At 41.5% G+C, this 24292-nt stretch overlaps 1 protein-coding gene across 12 annotated transcripts in view; it reads left to right on the top strand.

Moving 5' to 3' along the window:
• VPS13D (vacuolar protein sorting 13 homolog D) overlaps window positions 1-24292 on the top strand; it is a 273475-nt gene that overhangs the window by 139347 nt on the left and 109836 nt on the right. For 11 of the 12 annotated variants that reach the window (XM_024976417.2, XM_024976416.2, XM_024976415.2 and 8 more), the window contains 8 exon segments: window positions 6919-7082; window positions 8279-8387; window positions 10484-10663; window positions 13431-13547; window positions 14521-14670; window positions 17521-17670; window positions 18622-18718; window positions 20880-21028. In XM_024976417.2, the coding sequence (XP_024832185.1) occupies window positions 6919-7082; window positions 8279-8387; window positions 10484-10663; window positions 13431-13547; window positions 14521-14670; window positions 17521-17670; window positions 18622-18718; window positions 20880-21028 (1116 nt within the window). 12 annotated transcript variants of the gene reach the window in all.

Raw genomic sequence — 24292 nt, 5'->3', positions numbered from 1 at the left:
CCAGAAATATTGTGGCTGACAAAAGGACTAGAAAGAAATAGTTGAGGCTTCAAAATGAACATTGTTTGAGAACAGAGGTGCAGAAAATCACTGTAAGAGGAAGGAGATCACTAACTATTTGAAACACACTCACCCAAGGAGTGTGTTCCAGAAAATTTTGCATAATGTAAGTTATATAATCCAGAAATAACCCTGACAGGAAGTGTGTTCACCATGTAAGTGGGCCTCATACTGCCGGAGAATGTGCCTTTATCACCTGAAGCAGCGTCAGCTGTGGCTGTAGGTCGTGCAGCTGGTTGGTGACTCGTTTGGCTCTGAGGTTGTACAACTCTTCTCACATCTTTAATGACGGGGAGAGGGAGGAGAGATTCAAGTTATTTCACGTTTTGCACATCAAATGAAACTTTAACACATGGATTTTTAATTCAGTTTTATATTTTTCAACAACTTTATTGATACATAATTCATACACCATACAAATCTCCCACTTCAAATATATAGTTCAGTGTGTTTTAATATATCCACAGTATGTAAAACTATAACCACAGTCGATTTTAGAACATTTTCATCACTCAGAAAAGAACTCTATATCCTTTAGCTATCACATGCACATTCCCTTTATTTCCCAGGCCTAGGCAATCATTAATCCACTTTCTGTCACTGTAGACTCCCCTCTTCTGGACTTCCATGTGAGTGGTCTTTAATGAGGAACTTCTTTCACTTATCCTGATGTTTCTAAGGTTCATCCATCTATCAGTCTACCAGTACTTCTCAGATTCCTTACCTATCTAAGCCACTAGGGAAGCCCAGTACTTCTACATGTATTTCTATATCACACCATTTGAGTGTCACATAATTCAAATTTGCTTAAAATGTAATCATACTCTTTTATATAAGACTGTTAGATACATTTAAAAGTAAGACTTGGGAATGGTGATGAGTAAACAGAGCATGTGCCAGAGGATGTTTAATCTACTGTACAGTTGTGCTCATTTCACATGCTAGTAAGGTAATACTCAAAATCTTTCAAGCTAGGCTTCAGGACTATGTGAATCAAGAACTTCCAGATGTACAAGCTGGGTTTAGAAAAGTCAGAGGAACCAGAGATCAAATTGCCAACATTCATTGGATCATAGAGAAAGCAAGGTAATTCCAAAAAAACATCTATTTCTGCTTCATTGACTACATGAAAGCCTTTGACTGTATGTGCTGTGTGCTTAGTCACTCAGTCGTGTCCCACTCTTCACAACCCCATGGACTGTAGCCCACCAGGCTCTTCTGTCCATGGGAATTCTCCAAGCAAGAATACTGAAATGGGTTGCCTTGCCCTCCTCCAGGGGATCTTCCCAACCCAGGGATCGAACCCAGGTCTCCTCATTGCAGGCTGATTCTTTACCATCTGAGCCACCAGGGATCACAACAAACTGTGGAAAATTCTTAGAGAATGGGAATACCAGACCACCTTACCTGTGTCTTGAGAAACCTGTATGCAAGTTAAGAAGCAACAGTTAGAACCTTACATGGAACAATGGACTGGTTCCAAATTGGGAATGGAGTAAGACAAGGCTGTGTATTGTCACTCTGTTTGTTTATGTACTCATGCAGAGTACATCATGTGAAATGCCAGGCTGGATGAATCACAAGCTGGAATCAAGATTGCAAGGAGAAATATCAACAACTTTAGATATGCAAATGTTACTACTCTAATGGTAGAAAGTGAAAAGGAACTAAAGAGACTCCTGATGAGGGTGAAAGAGGAGAGTAGAAAAGCTGGCTTAAAACTCAGCATTCAAAAAATTAAGATATAGTGTTCAGTCCCATCACTTCATGGCAAATAGAAGGGGAAAAAGTGGAAGCAGTGACAGATTTTCTTTTCGTGGGCTCCAAAATCACTGCAGATAGTGACTGCAGCCGTCAAATTAAAAGACTCTTGCTCCTTGAAAGGAAAGCTATGACAAACCTAGGCAGAGCCTTTAAAAGCACAGATATCACTTTGCTGACAAAGGTTCGTATAGTCAAAACCATGGTTTTTCCAATAGTCATGTATGGATGTGAGTATCGGGCCATAAAAAAGGCTGAGTGCTGAAGAATTGATGCTTTCAAATTTTGGTGCTGGAGAAGACTCTTTGAGAGTCCCTTGAACTTCAAGGAGATCACACCAGTCAATCCTAAAGGAAATCAACCATGAATATTCACTGGAAGGACTGATGCTGAAGCTGAAGCTCCAATACTTTGGCCACTGGATGCGAAGAACTGATTCATTTGAAAAGACCCGGATGCTGGGAAAGATTGAAGGCAAAGGAGAAAAGGGCGACAGAGGATGAGATGGTTAGATAGCATCACTGACTCAATGGACATAAATTTAAGCAAACTCTGGGAGATAGTGAAGGACAGGGAAGCCTGGCGTGTTGCAGTCCATGGCATTACAAAGAGTCAGGCACGACTTAGCAACTGAACAACAACAACAACAACAAAAAGAGACCATGAGATGTAGTAATTGAAAGTAAACAATTTTCTTCTGTTGAAAATTTTGAAAAAGGAAATTTTGAAAGGTCGTAATTTAAAAATAAAAGTCTGACAGAAATCAAGGAATTGGGGGGCGGGGAATGGGGAAGAGTCCTTGGAGGTGATTCAGATGACCTTCAAAGAAGTTGACATTGATGAGGATGATAGAGTGAATGAAAGTCAACTCAGGAGAAAGATGATTTTTCAAGTGGGATATGATCACAGATGTGATCAGAAAACATGAATCATGAATATACTGGTTATTTCCAAGGCCTACGTGACTGTTAAGTAAACAAAACCAAAATTTTTAAATTAAACAGCAAAAGTATTTTAAATAAAAATTGTAATTTATACACTTTCACGTTTGTTATTTTACTTGATGAAGATGAAAACTGGTAAGTGAGAGGGCAGGTGATAAGTGAGTTACATTGACATCTAAGACTAGATAGTTCTTTGAGTAGGTGCTAGGAAATGGATCTGTGCATTTAAATTAGAAACCAGGAGTAGGAGGTTGACATCTTAGGTTTTTGTTTTTTTACTTTTTATTTTGAAAGTGTCTCAAATTTGCAGGAAACTTGGCAGAAATTCTGTAGAAGTGGAGTCCTGTTGCTGGTGATTTTAATGTTAACACTTGATTAAGGTGGTGTCTGCCAGTCTTCTCAACTGTGAAGAAAGTTTTTCTTTTTCCTTGTATTTAGTAAATATAAATACTTTCGAGAGGTACTTTGAGACTCTGTAAATATACTGTTCCTCATCAGGTTTCCTATGTATGTACGCATGCATGCATGTGTTTTAGCTTGATCTTCCAAACAGGACACTATAAATGATGGGAATTTATTTCTCACAGTTCTTCTGGAGGCTGGGAGGTCTGAGATCAGGGTGCTGGCCAGTTCGGTTCCTGTAGAGAGCTCTCTTCCTGGTTTGTAGACTGCTGCCTTCTCACTCTATCCTCAAATGGCAGAGAAGTACTGGGCAGGGGCGAGGGGAGAGGGGAAAGCAAGCCCTTTGGTGTCTAAGGGCACTGATCTTGACAGGAGACCCCCACCGTCATGACCTCATCTAAACGTAATTATTACCCAGAGGCCCCATTTTCATCACAGCTGAGGGTCACGTCTTCAGCATAAGGGGTTTGCAAGGAGTTTGAGGGCACAGTTTGGGCACAGCTTTATGTGTGTCACCATGGTTTCCTGTCTTATTCAGTGTGTTTTCTGTTAGTGTTAGGATTTATTTTTACCCTCAGTTCTCCTGTTTGGCCAGTGGGAGTGCCTTTAACCTTGTGTCCTTTGACACAGTGCCCCCCTCGTTCCTTGAGCACTGTCATACTTTGTGACACAGCAAGTTATTTGGGGCTCATTTTATACTTTCCCTGCAGCATTCCTGGAATTTGCTACTTCTTGAAGGAACCCTGTGGAGAAGGCAATGGCACCCCACTCCACATACAAAAGTATGCCTAGAAAATCCCATGGACGGAGGAGCCTGGTAGGCTGCAGTCCATGGGGTTGCTAGAGTCAGACACAACTGAGCGACTTCACTTTCACTTTTCACTTCCATGCATTGGAGAAGGAAATGGCAACCCACTCCAGTGTTCTTGCCTGGAGAATCCCAGGGACAGGGAAGCCTGGTGGGCTGCTGTCTGTGGGGTCACACAGAGTCAGACACGACTGAAGTGACTTAGCAGTAAGGAACCCTGATCCTTTTTTATCAGAGAATGGAATTTAGAAACTTAAGATACGTCCAGTGGTGCCCTTGTTGCTGTTGTGTCACTGATCCCAGGCCCTCTCAAGGGACAGACCTAGGGGTTGTATGCATACACGACATGTATATGCACGCACAGGCACATAAATATGTTAGTATGTGCATAACATATGTGTGTATGCATACATATATCTTATGTGTGTATTTATATATTAAACAGGTTTCTCTTTCTCTGTATATTAAAAACCAGCCTTTCACACTGATAGTTCTGATTCCAGTCTAGCATCACAAAGCTCATTGTAATTTTTTCCCTTTTCATATTTGTGACTCCCTTGTCCAGTACTAAGAATGTACTTAATTTGATCAGTTGCCCTGAATGTAACCCATGCTCTTTAACCACAGTTGTGGCCCTGCCCCTCCCCTGTGTGGATGCACCTTATTACCTGGCATGGGCTCTGCTCTCCACATTCTAGGCAACTCCCCTACCAGCCCCTACCCTTCGCAGGAGTACCCACCTCACCTCACAACCCATCCTAGGCTCACCTCCCCAGCCCCATTATAACCCATCGGTGACGTGGATATCAACCACATGTGTTTTTGCCCACTCAAGGTTGGGCCACCACAATACACCCACCCACCATCACGTGTCTGCCAGCCTTCTCCTTTATTCTAAAACCTAAAAGGTTTTAGGACTAAATTGTATGGGAAGAGGGTGGGGGAAGGGAAGTGGAAGGAGAATGATGCATCTCAGATTTTTAAATGAAGGTTTGGGTAGTTTCCAACAATGATGAGCCTGTACATATGGGCAGGCAATAGCAGAATCCATATATGAAAACTTGACTCCACCTGGGCATTTGGGCTTTGATTCCCAATCTGGAACACCTCCAGGAAAACTGAGATGCTCCATGTGGTTTTGGTGCTCTGGATAGATGTGTTCCCTTACTGTGAACAGAGAAGTAAGCATGTGGGGATTGCAGGTGGAGACGTGCAGCTGAGTTCTATCTGTGTTCACAGTTGCAGGAGGTAGTAGCACACAGTAGAAAGAATGTCATATCTTCTAGATTTGAGTTCTGGCCTTGCCACATAAAGGTGATATCTGCTTTCTCACATTCCTTCCTGAGCCTCATTTTCCCATTGATCTCCCAGGTTTATGAGAAGGATCAACTAAGGTACTATACATAGCGTGCTGTGTAAAGAGATGTAATCATGATAACATTGCCAACATTTATTGAGACGTTACCCTGTGCCAGGCATGTACACTTATCACAAGAACCCTCAGAGGTAGCTTAATATCCCTGTTTGAAAAATCAGGAAAGACAGGCTCTGAGAAATTTAGTAACTGAGCCACGGTCACTTAGCTAGTAGTGAGGCAGCTGGGTTTCAAATCCTGGCATTCGACTCCAGCATTCATATTACTTTCTCAGCTTTTACTTTGGAGAATGTAACAGAAAAGCTGTTTTTCCAGTGTGAGGCAGCATGTGGATGCATTTGTGGAACCCAGAATGTGATCCTGACAGGTCTACCTGGAGTATTCATTCCCATAGAAAGAGTCTTCTCAATGGTTTGGTGTTACTGAAATGGAATTCTATGGGTTGTTAGAAAGGTAGTATGGCAGAGTGGGTAAGCGTGTCATCCCTCCACTCACCCTGTGGGAATTCAAACCTTCACTCCGCCACCTACTAGTTATGTGACCGAGCTGGAGTTTCTTTATCTCACTGAGACTTAGCTTCTTCATTTGTAAGTCAGGGTAATAACAGTATATACTTCACTGGATTGTTCTGAGGTTTAAATGAATTACTGTGTGTAAATCACAGTGATCAATCAGTGGCTGACACGTAGTAAATATTCAGTAGATATTATTACTATTATTATTGCTTCTCATGGATTGGCCTGGAAGTCCAAGTGTTGTTTCTAAAATATAGCTAAGGAGAAAATATATTTAGAATTAGTAGCAACAATTTGATATAATTTCTTAATATAATCAGCTTAATACTGAACGCAGTTGACTTGAGAATTGGAAACCATCAGTGTTGTAGGTATCGCTTAGTAGCTCAGTCTTGTCTGACTCTTTGTGACCCCATGGACTGTAGCCCACCAGGTTCCTCTGTCCATGGGGATTCTCCAGACAAGAATACTGAAATGGGTTCCAGGGGATCTTCCTAACCCAGGGGTTGAACCCAGGCTTCACACATGCAGGCAGATTCTTTACCATCTGATCTACCAGAAAAGCCCTCAATGTAGTATGCATCCATGATAAACATGGGATGAGGGAGAGCCCTGGTAAATTCTTGTTGTCTGCCAGTCATGAGCATCACAAAAGACCGAGTATTGAGAATATTGTATATATTTTATATAATTGGATCTTTCTTCCACATAAGGACATGGAGGGTTACTATCAGGAAGAGCAGTTAACAGCTACTGGAGGGAATTAGATTGCACCTCAACTCACTAGTTTGCTCAGAAAGTAAAATTTTTAAGTTTACATTATTGGGGTGTTTTTTTTTTTTTTGATTCAAGTTTCAAAGAGTTTAGCAGATTTCATCCAAACTGCAACTAGGGATTGACAATAATGCAAGTTTGAATTAAGCATTTATTAGTATCTAATGTGGAAAATGTCCTTTTTAGTACAGTTCTTCCTTGAGAACTCATCCAGCCTTTGTATGGAGCTGTGTCTGTGATGTGAGAGCTGTGATGGCTCTTTCTGTCTCTGCCCAACAGGAACCAGGGAAGCGCTCTCAGCTGTGGAGGATGACTGGAACAGGCATGCTGGCCCACGAGGGCTCTTCCGTGCCTCACAACCCCAGTGAGCCCTCGGCCGCCCGCTCCGCCGAGGGCTCTGCCATCTTGGATATAGCTGGTCTCGCTGCAGTCACTGACAACAGGTAACTTCCTAGGCAGCTTCTGATTCAAGTTCACTGCTTTCAAATTCAGACTCAGAGGAAATGTATACCCAAAAGCTATAGTTTAGAAGTGAAATAAGAATTTGCTTTTTCTTCCACAATAGAATTTTATTTCCAAATATGAGTATTGGGTTTTTTGTTTTTAAAAGTTATTATGGAAATACCCATGGAGACGTTAAAAAAAAAATCAAACAAGAAGGATATGTTATGAAAAATGAATTTATTTTCAGCCAAACATCTATCTGCCATTGCTCCCTAGAAGTGAACGTGCTCAGTCACTTCAGCCATGTCCGACTCTGCAATCCCATTGACTGTAGCCCGCCAGGCTCCTCTGTCCATGGAGTTTTCCCAGCAAGAATATTGGAGTGGGTTGCCATGTCCTCCTCCAGGGGATATTCCTCACCCAGGGATTGAACCCACATCTCTTGCATTGCAGGTGGATTCTTTACTGCTGAGCCACCAGGGAGGCTCCAGATGCCTTTGGCAAGCACCAATTTGTAGTTGACAGGGTCCCCTCATGGTCATAAATTCAACCATACTGTGGGAGGCATTTCATGACCAGCGCTCCTAGAAGGGAAAAATTTGGTTTTTAATCTAAGAACTTTGTTAAATCTTATGAAAGCAGAAATAAATTATTAAGAAAATAATCAAATGTGTTTTTATGACTTAACTCCTTGAATTCAAATCATCTTTTTAACTTTGAATAAATTATTAGCCTATACCTCAGTTTGCCCATGTAGTCAGTGTATGTTTTCAGGTAATACCTTGTTTACTTCCAAAATGACTTTATAGGACTTACAAGTTAAAACTCAATATAAAATAAAGTATTGAAAATAAAACAGAAAAGATTTTTGAAAATATTTTTAAAACCCTTTGCATACTGCATGAAACTGCATGATAACTTGTCATTGTGAGAAAGTAAGAAAACTCATATTGCATTTATTAAATTATGAATCCCTAAGTATTTGTATTTGTTGACCTCACGGCTTTCCATTTTACTTTATTCTTCTTTCCTCATCTAGAGATAACCTAATTGCCATAGGATTCAAGCAAACTGTCTGTTAGATTTCCAGGGCAGAAGATATTAGAAGCAAGAAGAGTAAAACCATCATCCTGATATTCTCTTCAGACCTGAAGTGTTTGATTCACAGGACTCATTGCTTTTTCCTTTCTTCCAGATACGAGCCGCTAATGCTTAGGAAGCCTGACCGTAGGCGGAGCACAACCCAGACTTGGAGTTTCCGAGAAGGGAAGCTGACCTGCGGGCTACATGGGCTGGTGGTCCAGGTCAGTAGGTTTTGACATCCTCAGTTGCAACAAGCAGTGGTTGAGCCTTTTTTTTTTTTGAAACAGAGTCTCATTTAGGATATACATGAGATGTTGTTGAATGGGGGGAAAAATTGTAGAGCAAATATGTATTATTTCATTTTAATCAGGAAAACCATGAAGCTTAGTGCCTCTGTGTGTATTTACCCAGGAAATGTTCTTGAAGGTGACATACAAGAAATGTTTTGGGAATGGTTGCCCCTGAGTGATTGCCCCCACCCCTTGGCTTACCTGGATTTTTTTTTTCCTTTGATGAGATAAATTAGCTATGAAGTTTTAAAAAGAGAGAGAGAAAAATGTCAGCTAAAAACTCACCATAAGTTAGATGGATTTGTTTTAGTGAAGTTAAAACTGCCTTTTATAAAGTGTTCTATGAGATGGTGAATAATTATCAAGTGCTCTGCAAACTCTAGATTCTGTTTACTTGTGCATTCTTAGTAGTGACCAAATAAACATTTAATTGTAGCAAATGTCAGAATTAAGATTACTGGTCAAATCTCCCCTATCTTCAACTCAGCCAGTTCACTGCATGTAAAACTCCTGGGTACTTTATAAGCAAATGTGTGTTTGGAAAATTACCAGGAATTTGGATTTTCTCTCCTTCTGGCTTCAGGCCAAGAATGGTACCATGGCTCTGAGATGGGTAACTGGGAAGATATATGACAGATTTGGGCATAAAGCAGAACAATACGTGTGACTGTGTATGCAGTTCTGCCTCAGTTTTACCCAAAAGGCAAACGCTAGAACATCAGGCCCAGGCTAGGTCTTAGCGTGTTTGACCTGGGGGAAACCTGGCTGTCCTTCCATAATGGGAGCTTGTTCTCCAGGGCAGTAAGCGAAACTGTAAGGAGCCTCTGACTGCTGTTTGGTGAGATTTATTTTCTTTATCTCTATTGCCCTGAGCTTTTTTCATCAAAGACAAGCTGCTTATATGAAACACACATCTGGAATGGATTTGTGATTTTCAATTAGCAATACAATTCAGACTTCTAGAGGCAAAAGAAGGCTTATTATAATTGTTGGATTCTGTGTCTGACCCCGACTTTACTTCTGGTTTGTTTCTAAAGCCCTTGTAATTCCAGTTCTTTGAGAGCATCCTCCCGCCCTGCAAATCCCTTTCTGGTGTTTGTTGTTTCTTGAATCTGTTTCATCATTTCTCTGGTTGTGAGTGACCCTATAACCACGTATTCAACAAAGCAGAATGTGTTTTGGTTAGGGAAATAAGCTTGTTTCAATCTTATTCTGAATAAAGTAACTGAAGGCATTAAAACATTTTCTGACACTGCCCTTATAAGGTTGTATGCACGTTCTTCTAAACCTGAAACAGTCGTAAAAGATTCTCCATGTTGAAATCTGTCCAATAAACCCAGCTTAAATTTTCCTTCTCATTACTCACCGTTTAAAAACTAACAAGGGGGAATCTAGACACTTTTGCTATCATTTTCTCTAGCCCTGTGTGTACTCTCCCAAAGGCATCCTATAGACTTTCCTTTTTTACTTGTGGCATGTAGCAAGAAGGTGCTTTTCTCCAAAGGCCCAAGTAACTGGCAATGACATTCACAATTCCCTGTTTCATTTTAGAAGAGGCACCATCTTTGGTATTTGATGGTCCAGCCATATGCATGTTGGAGGAGATTTTCAATTCAGAATTTGCTTTTTATTGGAAAGCTGAGTGATGATGATAATTTTTAAATTTTCAGAATGTTTCAGATTTTTAAGCCAGCCCTAGGGAGAACACTCAAAGAAACAGGACTTTTGGTTTTTTTATTTTTTATGCTCATCTAAGTTTCACTAAACTAATACACTGCTGTATTTGTAGAATTATCTTACCCAGAATTCCCTAAATTCATGCAGTATAAGTTTCCATCTTGCCCTAGTAAGCCTACTGTTTTTTTTTAATCAACTCTAAGGCTGAAAAAACAGTACAAGTTTTGCTGTATGTTGACCTTCACCCTTCAGAAGTGAGTTTAAATTTGGTGACTTGTTTCAAATGACATGTTAAATTGTCAAAGTTAGTGCCTTTGCCTTTGCTCATACATCTTTCCTCTGTCCTTTAGGCCAAAGGAGGGCTCTCTGGCTTGTTTGATGGAGCTGAAGTTGTTCTTGGTCCGGACACTTCGATGCAGCTTCTGGGGCCAGTTCCACCTGAACAACAATTTATTAACCAAAAAATGAGGCCTGGTTCTGGAATGCTGTCCATCAGAGTTGTTCCAGATGGACCAACTAGAGCGCTCCAGGTGATACTTTATTGTAAGAAATGACATGAAACTCAGTGTTCTCCCCGTGAGTCATTCAACAAATACTTATTGAAATATCTATGCTGAACCTGAGGATATCGTGTCCTTATTTATAAAGGCAGGGGATAAGACCTGCCTCACAAAGTTGTTATAAGAATTAAAGTGTAAGTAAGATACAAGACGGTATTTTAAAAAGTATAAGAATTAATTTATTGTAACTTATAAGGAAATGCGGGAGACCTTCGTTTGATCCCTGGGTTGGGAAGATCCCCTGGAGGAGGTCATGGCAACCTGGTCCAGTATTCTTGCCTGGAGAATCCCCATGGACTGAGGAGTCCATTGGGTTGTAAAGAGTCAGACATGACTGAGCGACTAAGCACAGCACACAGCACAAGGAAAAATAATCTGAAAAAAAAAAAGATAAATATATATGTATAACTGAATTATATGCTATATGCATGAAACTAACACGACATTGTAAATCAACTATTTATGTCATTTAAAAAAAGGATGAGTAAAAACAAAGTATGAGAATTAAGATACTATCAAGAATAGTGCATATTATTATCCATCATTATATATGTTTATTATATATTTAAATAATTGATATATTAATAACAGTAACAACAAGAAGATCTATGAGGTCTGTAATCAGACAATTTAAAATGTTATGTTTTGAAAGTAGGAGTGGAAGGTGTTATGAGTAGTATCTAGAAAGGATTTGTACACCCAGATTTGGAGAGGGGCTTTCTAAGCTAAGTGATACTTCAGGTGAGATCTAAAGGTTAACTGGAAGGAGTTAGCCAAATCAAGAAGAAAAGACAGGGGACTCCCTAGCTGTCCAGTGGTTAAGACTGGGCACTTCCAATGCAAGGGTGAGGGTCTGATCCCTTTCAGCGGAACTAAGATCCCACATGCCCTGTGATGTGGCCAAAAAAAAGAAGGAAAGGTAGGGGCACTGTGCCCTAAGAATGAGAGTGTTAACTCACCAGTTATTTACTGAGCACCTGTTAGAGCCAGGCACAGTTTTACGTACTGAACCTAGACTAGTGAACAAACAAAGTTCCCTGCTGTGTTGGAGCTTACATTGTAGTGGAGGAGATAAACCATAAGCAATAAACAAAGTAAGTACATTATAAATATTTGGGAGGTTAATAAGTGAAGGCCTGGAGATAGAAAAGAGTGATCTGACTGGCACATAGAATGTGCTAAGAAAGAGGCAGGAGACCATAGAAGGGGCCAGAACATTAAAAAAGCCTGAGACATGCTAAAGATTTTGTGTTTTTTCTGTGGCAACAAAGAGTCAAGACGGTGACATGATCAGAAATTTATTTTGACTTGCTCACTCTGGCTGCAGTGTGGAGAGTTGGAGTGGAATGAAATTGGAAACCGAGAAAAAGCCAGTTAGGAAAGACCTGGATGAGAGATTGTGGTGATTCAAACCAGAATACACAGCAAGAGATGGACATGAGGAGACTGAAGAGAAATGATTAGAAATGAAAGCTTATTAAGGAGTAGAGTTGGTCAGATTGACTGTGGGGATGAGACAGAGGAAGGAGTCAAGAGTGGCCTTCAAAATTTCGATTTGGGCATTTAGTTCAGTTCAGTTGCTCAGTCGTGTCCGACTCTTTGCGACCCCATGAATCGCAGCATGCCAGGCCTCCCTGTCCATCACCAACTCCCGGAGTTCACTCAGTCTCATGTCCATCAAGTCGGTGATGCCATCCAGCCATCTCATCCTCTGTCGTCCCCTTCTCCTCCTGCCCCCAATCCCTCCCAGCATCAGAGTCTTTTCCAATGAGTCAACTCTTTGCATGAGATGGCCAAAGTACTGGAATTTCAGCTTTAGCATCATTCCTTCCAAAGAACACCTAGGACTGATCTCCTTTAGAATGGACTGGTTGGATCTCCTTGCAGTCCAAGGGGCTCTCAAGAATCTTCTCCAACACCACAGTTCAAAAGCATCAATTCTTCGGTGCTCAGCTTTCTTCACAGTCCAACTCTCACATCCATACATGACCACTGGAAAAACCATAGCCTTGACTAGACGGACCTTTGTTGGCAAAGTGATGTCTCTGCTTTTGAATATGCTATCTAGGTTGGTCAAAACTTTCCTTCCAAGGAGTAAACATCTTTTAATTTCATGGCTGCCATAATATAAGAGGATGATAATCTACATCACAAAGATGTATGTAGAGTAGACTTCTGAGGGAAAATGAGGAGTTAAGTTTTGAACTTATTAAGCATATGATATCTACATGAAAATATCCAGAAGTCAGTACAGGTTTGGGTCTGTAGCTCAGGGAGAGGTCTGTGCTGGAAACAGAGATTTACCAGGGCTTGATGAATTCAAGATAAGGAAAAAGAAAAGATGTTGATGATACGTAACAGTGAACTCTCTGAGACAGCACACCCTAATCCATAACACTTCTTTAAAAAGCACCCTTCTCTTAAGGCAAAAAACGAATGCTGTGAGCCTGAGCTTTGCATATTTTGACTTGAGCTATAATTCTGGATCACCTACAGATGCCTATCCCACACTATATGAAACTCTCAAGATCCACAGCTTGGTGTTAGTCATACAGACTCAAAACCAAGTTTGCTTCATTATTATATAAATCTTACTTTAGCAGTGCTTTGGAAACCATTAACTTCCACAGGATTATTGAGTGCATAGTGACTTTTGACTCATACAATTGGTGTGGAGTGTGTTTCGCAATGGAAGTATGAGCCCTCTTAATAAGTACAGTGTTTTATTTGACCTCAGATAACAGATTTCTCCCAACGGAAAAGTGACCGTTCATCATATGAAGTGGATGAACTTCCTGTTACTGAACGAGAGCTGCAGAAATTAAAGAATCCAGACACAGAGCAGGAATTGGAAGTACGTTTGAACTCTTGCAAGGTCACATCTTCATTATAAATTTGTTTGGAATTTTGCTCTTTGATTTTCTCAGTTGAGACCTTCTTTTTTTGTTTTTTTCTTTCTGCCCTCTTTGACTTCTAAGTATCCTTGTTACTTCACAGTACTTAATGTTATCGCAACATCAATGTGTGAATATGTTCATTAAATAACAGCTCAGGTCAAATCAGAATGTAACAAACATTGCTAGAGTAAGATGAATAAATAAAGAATTTGAACAGGACTGAAGATTGAGAATAAGCAAACTAGATCTTATCTTTTTTTGGCTCCAGCTGACTCTGACATCTTCCTTCCTCTGTCCCTGTTTGGGCATTGGAAAGAAAGTGACAAGTTTAGAAAGGAACATGAGATGAGTGTGATAAAGCACACTTATTCCTCATTTATTCAGTAATCTTCTGAAAAAACATAAATGCCTTTATGTACAGCACTAGATTGGATGTTATGGATGTTCAGTGAATGATTTAAGGAGAGCTTGCCTCCCAAATAGGGAGAAAGATTCTCAAACAATTATTTTCCTGTAATAAAATGCAAAATGTCATCAGTCCTCCAGCAGAGGTCTTATCATATGACTGCTGAGTTCTGGTTGGGGTGAGGAGTATGCCTGGAGAGGAAGGCTTCTAGTGAGATGATGAAATTTGAGCCATCTAGGTGAGAATTGGAGAAGGAAATAGCAACCCACTCCAGTGTTCTTGCCTGGAGAATGCCAGGGATGGGGGACCCTGGTGGGCTGCCGTCTGTGGGGACGCACAGAGTTGGACACGACTGAAGAGACTTAGCAGCAGCAGCAGGTGAGAATTAAACTCTTCTTTAAGTGGTGTTCATTGGCTCAGAGGCAGAATAGAGGGACTTAAAGCCATGTGTTTCCTTGTACTCTCCTGGCTACCTTAAGCTCTGATTTAAATCGCCAGTGTATCATATTTTGGTTTTCTTTCAGGTGCTTGTGAAGTTAGAAGGTGGAATTGGGTTGTCTTTAATTAATAAAGTCCCAGAAGAACTGGTCTTTGCAAGTCTTACGGGAATCAATGTGCACTACACACAGCTGGCCACCAGTCACATGCTTGAACTTAGCATACAGGATGTACAGGTGAGTGGGGGAGGCTCAGAACTTGTTGGTTTTTTTTTTTTCTTCCTGCTGAACAGCTGACCAGATCAGTGTTTAATGTTCTAGGAACTTTAGTGCTCTGGTGCACATTTCTTGTGTCTTTCAAAAAATTGTCCTATGAAAAAAAACATTTTTACCTACATTTGTCTTTACTGATTTTTCCAGACAGCAGAATTCTGAATTATAGTAGCTAGTCTATCAGTAACTTGGAGAACTTAGGGTGGCACAGAGGAAGGTGACTGCTGGTTCTCCATCTTGCAAACAGAGAAAACAATGAAAATCGATCTAACCATCATTTAGAGGAACTGAAGTTCACCACAGGGAGAAAAGAAAAAAGCTAGGGAAGTGAATTTGTGCTTCTGACCAAGATGGAGTACAGGGATCTGATTTACTGTCCTACCTGAAACACCCCCCAAATCCAGATAAAATAAAGAGACAACAGATGCAAGACACTAGACACCAGGCAACAAAGGACAGTGGTCTCGGAAAGGTGGGAAACAGAAGATGTGAGGCCTGCAGTCATCCCAACTTTGTTGTTGTTGTTTGGTTGCTAAGTCATGTCTGACTCTTTGCAACCCTGTGGACTGTAGCCCCCCTGGCTCCTCTGTCCTTAGGATTTCCCAGGTAAGAATATTGGGGTAGGTTACCATTTTCTTCTCCATCACTCCAGCTTGCTGCCTTGAAAAAGTTTTCATGCCCGGCACCAGGTGGAAAGACTGAGACAGAGCCCTAGAGTGGATGAGCTGAACAGAATTGAGAGTCCTAGGACCAAGGCAGCCAGAGTTCATAGGACAGCAGACCTGGGAGGGGCATACTGCACAGGAGATCTCCAGAGATCAGCAGAGGACACAACAGATCAGAAGTGTACATGAGGAGACTACCTTCTGAAAAGCTCACAGGGACAGTGCTTGCAGCTCAAGCCCAGCTGCAGTGGGAAAACTAATAATTACGGGGCCCTGGGAAGAGCCTTCCAGAAGGTCTTGGGCCTCCGTGGTGCATGTTGAGGCCTAAGCTGAACACTGCTCCAGACCTCCTAACAAATCAGTCGTATAAAAGGAGGCTCTGAAAGGATCAAGCTGTTTCCAAGTAAATTAACCGTATCCTGAACAAAGCTCCAGATTCAGTGGAATACAGAAACATCCAACACCCAGCAGAATGAAAACCACAGTGTCTGACATCCTGTCAGAAATCATCAGGTGTGCCAAGGGGCAAGGAAACACAATACATAACGAGAACAGTGATCATTCCAAACCAACCCAGAGTTAACACAGACATTAGGATATTCAAAGAAGGACATTAAAACTTTCTATAACTGTATTCTATTCCACATGTTCAAAAAGTTAACTGGAGACCTGGAAGATAGTCAAAATCTCAAACTTCTAGAAATTAAAATGAAATGGAAAAAACACTGGATTTGATCAGAAGCAGATGACACAGTGAAGAAAAAAAACGATAAGTGAACTTATAACAAGAGAAACTGTCAAAATAGAAATACCCAGAGAAAAATAATCCAAGGGAAAAAAACCTAGAAACCCACAGAGAGACCAGCATCAGTGACCTATGATAAAATTTCAGTCAACCTAATATCAATACTATATAGATAATTGGAATCCCCAGAAGAGAGAGAGAGGAGAGGACAGAAAAAAATAATTGAAGAAATTTTGACCATAAAATTTTCAAACTTGGTGAAAACTATAAACTCACAGAAGCAGCTCAAACACAAAGCCACATTCATACCACCCCCCTTGCCACACACACACATAATGGAAGCTATCCCAAGGTACATTATAATCAGTTACTCAAAACCAGTGATAAAACATCCAGATTAAAAAAGCATGTTCCTTCCAAGGAACAAAGGTGAGAATGACAGCCAGTTTCTCATTGTGAACAATACAAGTGAGAAGATAGTCAGCAACGTTTTTAAAGTTGCTCAAACTCATGTCCATTGAGTTGGTGATGCTGTCTAACTATCTCATTCTCTATCTCCCCCTTCTCCTCTTGCCCTCGGTCTTTCCTAGCATCAGGGTCTTTTCCAGTGAGTCAGCTCTTCACATCAGGTGGCCAACGTATTGGCGTTTCAGCTTCAGCATCAGTCCTTCCAGTGAATATTCAGGGTTGATTTCTTTTAGGATTGACTGGTTTAAGTTCTTATTCAGGGAATTTGGAACGAGAGAAGCATCAGTAACCTGTTGGCTGAGAGTGTACGCTTTGGGGACAGAGAGAATTGGAGTCCAGTTCTTGTTTTGTCACTGACTAGGTGTACAGCCTCCAACAGGGGTGTCTCTTCTCGGTGTCTTCATCTGTGAGGTGAGGACAGAGATGGTCCCCAGGAGGTTGTGGTGAGAATGCAGCTTTAATAACTCGGACAGCCTGGCAGTCGTGGGACTTGCTGAGATGATCTTTGTGCGGGGACTAGCTCAGTGCTTGGCACATGATGTTGTTTACTCGCTCAGTCATGTCTGACTCTTTTTTGACCCCATAGATTGTAGCCCACTAGGCTCCTCTGTCCAAGGGATTTCCCAGGCAAGAATAGTGGAATGGGTTGCCATTTTCTCCAGGGGATCTTCCCGACCTGGGGATCGAACCTGCCTCTCTTGCATTGGCCAGCAGATTCTTTACCACTGAGCCACCAGGAAAGCACCCTTGACACACAGTACTCACCAAATAAAGTATAGCTCCTGTTACTGTTACTATTACCATTATTGTTGCTGGATTTAGTGGAGGTATGTTTTTCCAAAGGTACTTTCTGAGTGACCTACATATTTTGAGTCAAAGGTAAAAATGAAAACTGAGAAACTTGTCTGTTTTTGTCACTGCTTTTTCATGTCCCAGGTGGACAACCAGCTCATTGGCACGACTCAGCCCTTCATGCTCTACGTGACCCCTCTGAGCAACGAGAATGAGGTCATTGAGACGGGCCCAGCCGTGCAGGTGAACGCAGTGAAGTTCCCCAGTAAGAGCACGCTGACCAACATCTACAAGGTAGGCTGATGGACTTGCTTTGTCCTCTCATAGCCCAGGCTCAGAGCAGCAGTGCAGGCTGCAAATGGAAATAGTCCAGGGGGTAAAGGCACAAGCACCTCAACTAGTTGTGTAGCTGGACTGATGGAAGTTTCTCTTTAAACTTTATATTCTCGGTTGTGCTATTGATGATTCTCAGGTGCTAGGACTGAATCCATCAGAGTGTATATTTTTCACCATGAAATCTCTGCAGGAGAGTATAGCATCTTCTAGATTGATCATGACCAGGCATGGTCTAGATATATTATTAATATTATAACCCATAAATTAATACACAGCATTGTAAAACAGCTATACTTCAACAAAATAAATTAAAAAAACAAAATCTCAGACTACTGGACAAGGGGTAGGAGGGGCCTGACTTGGGACAGACACCTTGAGCTGCCACGGTGTTTACTAAAAGCAGATCATACTAAAAGTGGCTCATTCCAAAAACGATACCCTTTCTTTCCTGGAGAAGTCTTCGTGTACAAGCTAGTGTTCCAGTGCTGGCTTGTCGGCAAAACGGGGGCTGAGAGCTTGCTCCTCGTATTTCTGGTCCGTTGTTACCAGGGCCAGTGGGGGCCGTGCCTGCATGTGGCCTCACATTCACAAGTCCAGGGCTACTCCTTGAACTAGACCCACGTGAACTCAGTAGCATGGTGCATCTATAAACGTTATCCTGACTAACTGACAGGTGAATTGTCAGTTAAACATGGTGGATCGTGAATTCACCATGGTGGATCGCCTGTTAAACATCTTCTGGAATTTGGGGTTCATTATAACAATGGAGAGAGATGAAGCAGAAGAAAATTGGCAATATGATTATGAAATCACATTAAGAGACCATGCTGTACCATTGGGGCCTTCTTAGGTTGCAGACGAAAGTTCCTCTGACATTCACACTGTAAATCAGAATTTCTTTCTCTCTAGCACCTGATGGTCACGGCTCAGAGATTCACAGTACAAATTGAGGAGAAACTGCTCCTCAAGCTGCTGAGTTTCTTTGGCTACGATCAAGCCGAATCAGGTAATGTCCAATGTTCCAGGTTTGTATCTGGGAATTGGCCCTAGGGTGGCGTTTTTTAGTCTGCTTGTGAAAATAGGTAGCCTCTAGATGCCTGCCGAGCTCCCTCCCCAATTCGTGGTCTGAGTGGGGAAGCTAAGGCTTGGGGTCCCGTTCTCTTTCTCAGTGTTGCCCATTGACAGGCAGTGAGGTATACCTGCATACGGAGGGCCTTCCAGAACCCAAGCAAACTCAGGGCAAGCCTTTGGGAAGCAGTCTTTTGTTCCTCTTTGTTTCTTGTTTGTTTTTATTTTTTTTGACACATCTGCTTTAGGATGGCAGAAATGATATTATTCATTTAGCAGAGCACTTTGTTTCCTAACCTTTGTTTATTAAACAGACTCAGGGTCAAGAATCAGAAATCCCTTCAGCAGTTCCTTTGTTTTAGCTGAGGAAGAAAATTGGCCAGCCTCAACCCCTTAACTTTATATTTTTCACATCTATACCCTTATGCCTTAATTTAATTACAGAGGTTTCCAGTTATTTTACTATTTTTGGAGAGGGGAGTAAGATAAGCTATTAAAAAAACTAAATTTTCCAGTGATGCTCCAAAAATTATTTAGCTGTCGTCTCTTTGTTTTAGATCCTCACCATGGCCTTTCAAGACTGTTTATACAGCTTAGAAAGAAGTCAGTAATGCTTAATCTTTTGAAGACTAAATATTAAGCCTAAAGAAGTGATAAGATTGAGACTTTTTATGTTTATCTGCCCATGTTGGCTAGGGGGAAGAAAATTCCTGGGGATCTGTGAAATAGGAACATACATGCACACAGTGCAAGAAAAATGTTTTTGCTCTTTTTATCCCAGACTTAGAATTTAAGCTTTAAGCGTACTTGGGGTCAAGAGCGAAATCCTGTCTGTCTAATGCTGCGTTCTCCACTTTGGGTGGAAACGCCAGTGTGTGTTTGTATTCAGAAAGCCACTTGAGCCTGCTGCCAGGTATCTGCTCTCTTCGGGTAACTTCCTGGGAAGTTTTACTTTAAATTTGATTGGACATGCTCTTCTTGTAAGTTGCTCTAAATAAATTTCTCCCCATGCATTGTCTAGTGGATTTAGACTTTTATAAAATCCTTGTCTGCCTTTCACTGAGGAATCTTCTCCACTTTCTATAACTATTCCTGTTCCCTGAATACAGATAAGCCTGTCTTTGTTGTGCTACCTTTTTTTTGTTGTTGTTAAACCTATTCCCCTCTTTCTATAAATAGAACTATAAAAGCTTCCAGTGTAAATTTGTTTGATGTGTAGCTATGTATAGTCCCTTTGGTTTCATTTCTAAGGCGCATAAATCCAAGTGCAGATGAGCTGCCCACACAGATGTGGGGACCAGCATCGAGCTGAAGAGCACACTGCTGTGTGTTACTCATGTTTGTCCCTTTTACTTCATGAGATAACAAGTGACTAATCTGCTTCCATGTGCTGGTTAAGTGATGTCCGATGGGAATTCCCTGGCAATCCAGTAGTTAGATCTCTACACTCTTGCTACCAAGGGCCCAGGTTTGATCCCTGTTCAGGGCAGTAAGATCCCACAGGCTTCACAGTGTGACAAAAAATAAATAAATAAATAAATAATGTCAACTCTTTGGGAGAGAGAGCATCCCTTGTGCCTATGTCGGTTCTTTATAGCCTGCAGCCTGTTTCTTTTTAAGACATTATGTTTTGCTCAGATTCATCATTTAATTGGTCATGTTCATTATGAGGAATGAAACTACGATCCAAGTACTTATTTTGATATCATTTTCTGAAATAAATTCAAATAATCTGGGTCATTTATAGTAATAATAATGATAAGGACAGGGTTTCTAGAAAGTGTGGTGCCCCATGACCTTTGACTTTCCCACCTGGATTATTTTTTCCAGAGATTATATCTGCCAGGTGGTGCAGAGTCGGAAATCAGTAGTTTAAGCTATTGTACTTTTTTGATAAACAACGTGAACCAGATCTGCTTTTATATAGAAGTGATATCAGGATGCTGTATGTATTACTGAACCCTGAAAAGCTAAATTTAGAGAGAGAAATGTTTTCATCTTCCTATGAGTTTCTTTTCAATGTGCCTGAAGTATTTGAATAATGAGACTTTTAAGGAGACTTATTTTTTAAAAAAAAAACAATTCTGCCTTTGTGCCAGAGGTGGAAAAATATGATGAAAACCTCCATGAAAAGACAGCTGAGCAAGGCGGGACGCCAATCCGATACTACTTTGAGAATCTCAAAATCAGTATTCCCCAGATCAAGCTGAGCGTGTTCACCTCCAACAAGCTTCCGCTGGACCTCAAGGTGAGCTGCTCACCGGGGAAGTTCTGAAAACCACTTTTCCTGGGAAAAGAATGGATGTGCTTACTACCTGCCTTTTCCTGTCCAGCCTTATCATCTGTAGCAGATACTTTTACAGGTTTCCCTTTTTAAGACAGTTTATCAACTCGTACATGTATTTACAGTTGACCCTTGAGCAGCATGGGGGTTAGGAGCACCCATCCTCCTTGAACTTGAGAATCCACATAGAAGTTATCATTGGCCTTCTGCATGTGCGGTTCTGCAGCCAAGTGCATAGCACTGAAAAAAACCCACGTGTAAGTGGACGACGCAGTTCAAACCCATGTTGTTCAAGGGTCAGCTGTATCTTTTTTTTTTAATGTTGAAGTATAACTTTACTGAAGATTAAAGAGTAACAAAAGAATAAACACAGAATTACATAAAAATGCATCTGCCCTCTGCTTAGCCCTTGGCTTATCTCAGTGAGGCAAAAGCCCATTTCCTGGGCCGCCCCCAGACTCGAGACAAAAGCTGCAGCCCAGACAGTATCTTCTTTTCATGCCCAAGACCCACCTGCTCTCCTCCTCTCCTCCTAAGTATTCATCCCTTCTTGAATGGTCCACAGCAGAATTGTCTACCACCTTCAGGGACGACATGGTCACATACCCACTGAGATGTGGGGCCCCCACCTCACCGTACCAGCATGTGACCCTCCTACAGAGCATCTGGATGTGCACTTGACAGATGCAGTCTGTCTTTATTTTCTATAGTAAAATAAAGACAGATGCAGTCTGTGTTTATTTTCTACAGTAAAATCTATTAAAAATTAAGGGATGTTCCTCAAATTCTGATACAATATTTGACTCAAAAGTCCATATACATTTTCCCCCTATACTGAGTCGCCCCTTAGTGTATAAGAAATCAGAAATTTTAGAGATCCATGTGTCCTTAATGATCCCCTGCTTGATAAACAAGGATTTTGGAGTTCACAGGGCTTTGTCATTGAAGATAATATAGATAGGTGATGTAGAAATAGATAGGTAATGGTAGGAGCAGGAGGAGAACTGGGTGAATGTTGAAAAGCCTTTCCTTGGGTGGAGTCTCCATCTGCCTTCCTGCAGCTGGCACCCGTTACTTCTGGTTCTTTGCTCTGTTGCTCTTAAAGATGGTTACGATGGTGTCTGCCTCCTCACTAACCACCAGTCTAAGAGTCCTGCTGCCCCGTGCTGCCTCCTTGAAGATGCTGCAAGGTGGTTTCTCTTTCTGAGCAGAAGGAGATAGAGACATGAACAAATAAGTAGTAAAACTGAAGTCATAAATATACACACCTCTGGGTCTGCCCACGTCGCAGGCAAGTGAAGCAGCCCAGTGGGGGACGCAGCCCTCAGCGTGTACACAGCCCTCAGCGTGTGCACACTCCATCTGAAATGGGCAGTGCAGCTCAGCTCCAGCCTGTTGTCACGGGGTAATGTGAACCCAGAGCTGCCAGATCTTCGAAATTCTTAAAGTGAAGCCGGAAATCTGGACTTTTATGTGGAATCTCCTGGTCTTTAAGTGTTGGCAACCCATTTGAATTTTTTTGTTTTTGTTTTTCAACATTGTGGGCCTAACAAAACACATGTGCAGACCTCATGTGCCCCACGATTTGCCTGCTCACAACTTCCAAAATAGACTTAAATAGAAATAGGTAATAGGACAGTAGCCTGGTCCACATCAGGTCCTGTTTGGATCAGGACAGGACCAGGGTGATAGTTTCATTAAGGCAGCAAGTGGAGTGAGTGGGTTGGGAGGGCTGGTTGGGAACCAGGAGCTCCTGCAACCACCCTGAGAACAGCGCCTTCTCGATGGACTGTCCTGTTGGCTTAATTTGCTTTAACTTCATGTTCCCCAGGAGACTGAAGATACTTATAATCAGCATGGGAGTGGGGGAAAAACCGTGGGAAAACCACTATCTTGCTCATATTCACAAGTATCCACTTGACTTATGTGACCCTTCGGAATGGGTTTGTTTGATAAAGTATATATTCCCCCAGAACACTTGGCACTCGCCCAGCAAACCAATGTCAACTATTTCCTGAGAGTTAAGGACTTCTTGTTTTTTAAATCATCTTACTAAGAAACACAGACACCTAACTGTTCCCAGTAGAAAACTTCCCCCAAGACTGACAAATGCCGTGTGATTTTCTCCAGTTGAAGTGACTCCAGACCCCAAGTTCCAGGGTATTGACGCTCACCAGTTTGCTTTGGATGCAATAAACTAGGAATCATCGAGGTCTAATGTTTCATTTGACACTATACTGAAGGCCAAAGTTATGAGGTGTGGGCAGGGGACACCCTGAATGTGGTACGTTAATGTCTCACACCAGGCGGTGGGAATTGGGACATCAATATTAAATCCTCAGCTTGTGGAAGTCACCATTTCACTGTGTCTTGAGTTCTCCTCATGGAGTCTGGGACCCATAAAATAATGTCATTTATTCAAAGAGTTTTCTAACAGAGTAATATCCCTTGATGAGCAGCTCTTGGGAAGTGCAATCCTCTCTTTGAGATGACTAGATAACGGCTAAAAGAATGGAGTACCGTCCCAGAGCAGGAATCATGAGAGTCTGACTAAAAGGTCTTTGGTATTGAAGGAATAATTATCTTGATTCTCTTGACTCCAGACCAGAAATGAGGCTGTCAGAAGTCTCAGAGGGAAGTCTCTCCAGGTTTACAGTGAGGGTACATTATTGCCAGATAGAGTGTCTGTTCAGAGGACTCAGAGCAGTCTCACAGGTGCTATCTCGATTGGATTCCTTGCTCTGCGATGGAAGAAGGGGGAGATAATAGCTCCATCTCACAAATGCAGAAAGGAGAGCAGGGCATTCCCCACCCCCCATTCTCCATTATTCTTCCGAGTTTGCATGTTAGAGAGCAGCAGAGTGATATGGAAAATGCCAGGTAGTTTATGTGTTCTTTCGCCTTTTTTTTTTTTTTAAGATCAAAAGAGTCCAGGAACCTTTAAAAGGTTTCACAAGGTGGCCTACAGCAGTCCTTTTCCCATTTAAAGCATTGGGGTATTACAAAAGAAGGGCTTTAATTGAGCAATCTAGTTTGGAAGAAAACCCACATTTTAATGGTCAGAGAGCAAGAGGGTGGGGGTAAGGGGGAATTTCAAACAAAGACACTATTTAAAAAGCCTAAAACTGTCTTCTCAAAGGCTTGAAATAATTTGTTGGGAAACTTCAGACCCTTTACTTTTTTCCTCCCCTCCCTAAATAAAAACCAGATTTGTTAAAAGGAAAAAAG

The sequence above is a fragment of the Bos taurus genome, chromosome 16 (genome assembly GCF_002263795.3).
Source record: "Bos taurus isolate L1 Dominette 01449 registration number 42190680 breed Hereford chromosome 16, ARS-UCD2.0, whole genome shotgun sequence".
Taxonomy (NCBI): domain Eukaryota; kingdom Metazoa; phylum Chordata; class Mammalia; order Artiodactyla; family Bovidae; genus Bos; species Bos taurus.
This window is presented reverse-complemented; position numbering and strand designations above follow the sequence as displayed.